Consider the following 7122-nt stretch of genomic DNA (forward strand, 5'->3'; position numbering starts at 1 on the left):
GGCGGTGCTGGGCTCCAACGGTAAGAGGGACAGCCCCTTCGGGCTCCTTACTCAGGTAATTACCATATTAATAAAAGAGATTTTCTAGACAAAGGAACAACACTTTGCTGAGAAAATGATGTTTTAATATATGCAAATGAGCCTCTAGGAGCAACGGGGGCGTTGCCATTACTCCTAGAGGCTCTGTTCTCTCTCCACTTTGATTGACAAGTCCAGGCATGATGACGATTTCTCTGCCTGACCCTGTCAATCAAAGTGCAGGGGGCGGCAGTCGCAGAGAGAGCTGAGCTTCGAGGTGTAATGGCAACGCCCCTGTTGCTCTTTGAGGCTCATTTACATATATTAAAACATAATTTTTCTTAGAAATGCAGGCACATATGAACATGGGACCAACACCTTCAGCCTTCAGCTGCCAAGCCCACATGTAACAGGTCAGCCAGTGTCATAGGTACAGATCTGCTGACAGATGCCCTTTAAACAGTAGGTCCCTATTATGTACCGTACAGCTCCTGAAAACCAAAGGTAATATTTCAATAAAGTTTTCAGCAATTCTTCAACTGATTGACACAACTTGTGCATATTGGGTTTATTTATAACTCTTCATCTTGTATCTGCACAGTAAAAAAGACATGTGGAATGGAGAAAACGAAGATCTCATTTCATATCAAGTGGTTGTTGACGATATTAATTTAGCTTAGCATACAAATAGAGTAGGAATGTATTTAGGAATAAAACCAAGGAACTAGAAAACACAGAAATCCTTCCATATCACTAATAATTCCTTCCAAGAGCGCTTCCATGTAACTAACATTTCCTACCACTAGGTGGTAGGAGCGAGTCATTCAAAAGTGTCCTGTAGTTCTGAAGTTTGGATTTTTCTGTCAGGGTCCACCGAAGGTCACCACCACCACCGATTTTATCCAGATATAGACCACACTTCGTGGCTTTCCAGTCTTCGTGTCCAGTGTCCCATGTTTCCACTTATCGCTGACTAAGGTGGGACACAAGATATATTAAACCAACTAGAAGCAAGCCACGGACACCCATCATAAGTATGAGGAAAAGAAAGAGAATGGACATGACTGGCTCTACCACTTGGTTTCCCAGGTTCCATCGTGGAAAACCCATATTCACCAGCTGCTGGTTAATGTCGGTGAAAGGAGAACGCCCCTCCTGTCTCACCCCATCTTGGGGCACCTGCTGTGGTCCTCCTGCTCCAGCATTTCCTGCAGTGTTAAAAAATCCCTGTGCATAAAAACAGATGAAATAAAGATACATTTAGCATCTAAGTTATGATTGCAACACACAAAACATTAAGGCACATGAGAAGGGTCTGCAGCGTATCTGTCAGAATCCCGAAACAGCCAAATCCACACCAAATGGTGTGGATTTTATGGCAGAATTCACAACGTAAAATTGCTGTATAGTTCACCCGCTGCACACAATGGGGCACTGATTCCACGAGGATTTCAGCGTGGCATTTACTGTCATGTGAATATACTCTCAGGCTACATTCACACAAATGTGAAAAAAATGGCTGTTAAAAACTGATGATTTCCATTGGCTTTTTTTAATTAAATCCCAACCCCTGCAGTATACATTAGGGATCGACCGATATTGATTTTTTAGGGCAGATACCGATACTTTGTGAACTTTCAGGCCGATAGCCGATAATTTATACCGATATTGTGGGAATTTTCATTTTTGGGAAAAAAAAATAAAAAATTCCTACACAAATCTGCTGAAAATTAATATGTTTATTGTTAATGTGTATTTTTTTGTTTATTGTTAATGTGTATTTTTTTTTATAAGTCTTTTTCATTTATACTTAATATTTTTTTTTACTAACTTTTAGCCCCCTTAGGGACTAGAACCCTTGTCCTATTCCCCCTGATAGATCTCTATCAGGGTGAATAGGAGCTCACACTGTCCCTGCTGCTCTGTGCTTTGTGCACACAGCAGCATGGAGCTTACCATGGCAGCCAGGGCTTCAATAGCATCCTGGCTGCCATGGTAACCGATCGGAGCCCCAGGATTACACAGCTGGGGCTCCGATCGGAGGAGCAGGGGAGAGGGGATCCTGTGGCCACTGCCACCAATGAGTAATACTGGGTGGGGGGGGGGGGGGCGCGCACTGCGCCACCAATGTTTTTACTATTGGCCAGGATTGGGGTGGGGGGCGCACTGCGCCACCAATGATTAATACTGGGGGGCTTGGGGGGGGGCGCACTGCGCCACCAATGAAGATAAGTCTCTCATTCATATACAGGAGGCGGGAGCTGGCTGCAGAATCACATAGCCGGCTCCCGACCTCTATGAGCGGTAGCTGCGATCCGCGGCACCTGAGGAGTTAACTACCGCGGATCGCAGCTATCGCTCATAGGGGTCGGGAGCCGGCTATGTGATTCTGCAGCCAGCTCCCACCTCCTGTATATGAATGAAAGGCTTATCTTCATTGGTGGCGCAGCGGCCACAGCCCCTCCCCTCCTCTTGTCTTCTCTCCTGTCATTCGCGGCAGCAGCAGCACAGGGGGAGGAGACACTGCTTCCTTCTCCCCTGTGCTGCGGAGGGAACACAGAGAGCGCTGAGAGCAGCACGTTCTGTGTTCCCAATACGTTATCGGTATATCGGCAAAATAGATGCCGATACCGATAACGTTCAAAATCCTCAATATCGGCCGATAATATCGGCCAAACCAATTATCGGTCGATCCCTAGTATACATAATGGCCCCCAGCAGTAAAAATGTCCCCCATAGTGGTTCCTAATGTCTCCCAAAGTGGTGCTCAGCTGTAATGTTTTTTTAGCCTAATCCACTTGCACGCGCAGAGGCAGTTGCTCCTCCCTTGACTATGAAGGACCTCCTGATGGACCTGCGCTCAGGGTGATGACATCACCTTCTTCAGATCCTTCAGCATCAAGAGAAAAGCGACTGCCTCTGCACGTGCAAGTGGATGAGGTGAGTCATTTTTTTAACCCCTAAAAAGCCATTTGCACAAGTGTACCCATTTTTAACAGCCATTAGATGGGTGCACTCCTAAAAATGGTCTAATTGATTTCAACTGGGTCCGTCTGCCTGTGAAAATAGCCAAAAATAGAACGTGCAAGTGGATGAGGTGAGTCATTTTTTTTTACACCCGCTATTCACTGACCATCATAAAACGGCCATGCGAATAGCCCCATTGACTTCAGTTTTTTCTAAAAACAGCAGTCACAAGTCGTGTGAATTTAGCCAAATTAGCTATAAAACATGTCAGGTTCCAATTGAAGCTTATATCTAAAAAAAAAATTGGATGAAATACCGCTTTTCCCAGCAGAATGCTGGTATTCATGCCAGAGTACCAATGGACCCCTTTATATTGAATAGGATCCGACGGGTGCAGGCATTGAACCGGTGATTCTGTTTTCTATATTCATATGCACATGGCTAAATTAGCCAAAATTGCAATTATTTTACTAACCTTGCAGGAGAAAGAGGGCTGTACCTAAACAAGCTCTTACCTGGCGGGTACTGCTGCGCTGGGTGTTCGCCCTCACCCGTGGGTCATCATCTTGAACAATTTCTCCATTTGCTAAAATCCGCACCATTTCCTTTAAAAGTAACTTTGAAACTCAATGTATCTAATGGAAATAAACCCATCGTTAGAAGGTAACACAATGCACATTACACAAATATTATCTGTGCAGACGGATGGTAACAATTACACAAATAATATATACTGTAACCTTAAAGGGGCTGTCCCATTACAACAAGTCTGATCATGAGAATGGGAGCCAGTATCCCCCCATTTGAATGAAGCAGAAGATAGGCACACGTCCGCCGCTCCTTTCAAATAGGGGAACACAAGCCCCTATTCTCATGATCAGCAGGAGCCCTATCAGACAAACCCTCGCTGATTACACACATTATCCACAGGATAGAGGATAAGCTGTAATGGGACAATCCTTTTAGGGTACATTCTCAAGACAGCAAAACACGGATGCCGGACGTGGGCATTGCGCATTATGCAATACTTCAGCAGCTTCTTACAAAACCTCCCCCTGTATTTGTGCAGGTATACTATACAGTCCTAGGGCACTGCAGACAGTGCTACCCAGCTTTCTCAGGTGCCTGAATATTACATTTGCCTAAATAGGTAGGAGGGATCAGTATTGGAGAATGGGATTACAAGTTTTGTGGATCTGTGCACGCTGTCCATATAATGTTACCTTTACATTGTACAAGTAACCCAGCTTTTCCAGGATCCTGAAAGCCAAATCTGCCTATATATGGCACAATTTAGGAGTGCGGAGGAGGGGGCTTTGTCTCGGTAGATTTAGTATTCCACAGTCTATTACAGTTCCATATGATAGTCACCCAGCTTTCTCAAATCTGCCTAGCTATGGCACTATTTAGGAGAGGGGAGTGGGATTTATCTTGGTAGATTTTAGTCTTCTTCAGTCTCTGACAGTTCTACATGGTGGTAACCCAACTTTCTTAGTGGGCAACTAAACCAGTTTACCCTATACCAGTTTTGATAAATCTTCCTCTAAAGTGTTTCTCTGCGTTGAGAACATATACAAATTGCAGAGAAATAGAGGTCATTTTAGCCACTATGATCAACCCTGCCAGGCAGTACGCCTGGTTTACTAGGGTTAACCATGGTGACAGATGCGCTTTAAGGTTAGGCCATTACCAGAAGTAGCATCAAAACTAATATAACTCCAATCCGTAAACCAGTAGCACAGCCTAGTATCGGAAAATAGCAAATCCTGGCATCGCATCGATTCGGGTACAAAAATATTGATTCGGTATTGATAGTTTGATACCCGGTGCAACCCTAGTACAGTGCGTGACACAGGCCAGAGGAAGCCTGCACCACATCGCTGCCAGAAGCATGGCGGTATTAGTGGAGTTTTTTTTTTTTGGGGGGGGGGGGGGGGGGGTATTTTTTACTGACACATTATAGGAGCCACTATGGGGAAGGAGAGGACAGAAGCACTATGACGGCATCTACTGGGGGCACTATATAGGGCCATTATATACTCGCACACATTATGTGGGGTTCCATGGGGAAGGGGGAAAGAGGAGCACAATTGGGGACATCTACTGGGGGCACTATATAGGGGTATTTTATATTCCCACTTAATGGGGGGCACTATATAGGGGTATTTTATACTGGCACATTATGGGGGAAGGGGGGAGAGGAACACTATGGGGGCATTTACTGGGAGCACTATATAGGGGGTATTTTATACTGGCACACAATTTTGGGGCACTATATGGGGATATTTTTGTACTGGCAAACAGAATGGGGGCATTTTTGTACTGGGGCTCATTTTAAGGGGACCTTTTTTGTACAGACACACATTAGGGGGCATTTTTCTACTGTCACATTATAAGGAGAATTATTACTACTGAGGGACATTGTGGTGAAAACTTCAGCTCATCCCGTTTTTATATATATATATATATATATATATATATATATATATATATATATATATAAATAATATATATAATTATGATACATGCAGTTTCATTGCCGGGTGCATAGCGCAAAATGCCACATGGGGGACCACTGAGACTTCATCAGCCAAGGGCCCCACATGAAACTTAGAGCTGGCCCTGGATGTCACCAATGCGATCTTCTGACATGTATCTAATATATAATATGTCTCAATCCCTTTCAAAATGCGGCCACTGGGGTGATCAGTTGGTTTCCACGGGTCCTGCTCCTGGCTGGGGAAGCTGAGGTCAGCAAGGCATTTGTCTTTGAAGGGGTTGTTACCCCTGAGGACCTTTTCTGCAGACCTCCCAGTGTGGTCCCCATGGTAGGAATCCTATTCAGTTGATTACCACCACTGGGTTCCACCTCCATTGATCCCCCTTGGGCTCTGCAGATCTTAGGTCTCCCAGGGTTAGCAGTGGCCACGTGACCCGCGTCAAACCAGATATTGACAAAGGGAGACCTAAGACCTGCGGTGCACGAGGGCGAGCAATGAAGCCAGAACCCAGCAGCAGCATCTAGTAGGATTCCCAGCCACACTAGGGGGTCTGCAGAAAAGGTCCGGCTTCAGTCCTTCATTGTTGCTGTCTCATTTTGCTCAGAGGTGGCTCTAAAATAAGGGGCCCTGATCTATGATGGCCCTATGTCCCATCACAGGGACTGTGTAAACCTTTGTTATAAAGCAGATAAGTGTGGCTGATGGCAGCCGCTTATCTCCCTCACCACATAGAATAAGATGACATACTACCTGATCATAAGGATCAGATTGTTTACTATGCACCCTACTGTTGTGAAGCTGTGCAGAAACTGTAGGTTCTTAGCGCAAGCAGCAGTCAGGGCATGTTGGGAGTTGTAGTCTCACATGCAAAATGTTGTTTATCTTGCGTGCAGTCCACAGCCACCTGCCTTCAGGGCACATAAATGCCACAGTGCCAGCTGCTCCTGTCCTACCACGATCCGTACCTGCTTACCAGGCAGCACAAGGTTCCTCTGCACTTCCTGCTGCTCTCGGCCAGCTCACGCTTTCAGTTTGCAGCCAGGAAGCAGGGCTGGGCTTCTGCTGATCTTCCCTGCTCTGTGCTGCCCTCTGCCGGGGGCCTCCTGAAGTGATCACATGGCTGCTAGCGTCCCTTCTATTGTGCTCCGCCGCTGTAAGGATGGGAGGTTTGTAGAAACTGAACTACTTCTTTCACACACATTTTTTGGAGGCTGCGTTTTTCTTTTAGCTTGTGAAAAGAAGCCAGAAGTTTTTTTTACCAGGATTTTTCACAAATGTTAACGTGTATTTGTATTTTCTATATAGAAGCTTATGGTAAAATACCTGACAAAAAAAAGTCAGCTAGAGCTCTCTGGGTGTTAAAAAAAAAAAAAAAAACACATATGGATCCAAAATCTGCACCAAAAGTGAAGAAAAATGTCTGTAGCGTGGGTTATATTTGACTTTTCCAAGCCACGTTCCCTTGTAAGCCCAGCCTAAACCATAGCGGCTACACAGGACAGCCTGGGAAATAGTGGTAATCTGTATGCTGTCACCAGGGCCAGGCCTCTTTCAGAAATCCAAATTTCCTGTGCCCTGCAGGTTACACCCCGCTACTAATTTGTGTGATTATGGGTGCTACATGGTTGTATGATTT

General features: G+C 45.2%; 1 protein-coding gene across 3 annotated transcripts; it reads right to left on the minus strand.

The window, feature by feature from the left end:
* Nucleotides 1-558: 558 nt before the first annotated feature.
* On the minus strand, nt 559-6564 carry FAM241B (family with sequence similarity 241 member B). 3 transcript variants are annotated; one of them, XM_040435574.1, is made up of 3 exons: nt 6452-6564; nt 3501-3620; nt 559-1245 (listed from the first exon to the last, which is right to left on the minus strand). In XM_040435574.1, the coding sequence occupies exons 2-3, from the start codon at nt 3585-3587 to the stop codon at nt 982-984; spliced, it is 351 nt and encodes a 116-aa protein (XP_040291508.1). In that variant the 5' UTR covers nt 3588-3620; nt 6452-6564; the 3' UTR covers nt 559-981. The 3 variants fall into 3 exon arrangements, with proteins under 3 accessions (XP_040291508.1, XP_040291510.1, XP_040291509.1); XM_040435576.1 differs by having other exon boundaries at nt 6460-6559; XM_040435575.1 differs by having other exon boundaries at nt 6351-6498.
* Nucleotides 6565-7122: the final 558 nt, after the last annotated feature.

Source organism: Bufo bufo, chromosome 6 (genome assembly GCF_905171765.1).
Source record: "Bufo bufo chromosome 6, aBufBuf1.1, whole genome shotgun sequence".
In the NCBI taxonomy this organism is placed as follows: domain Eukaryota; kingdom Metazoa; phylum Chordata; class Amphibia; order Anura; family Bufonidae; genus Bufo; species Bufo bufo.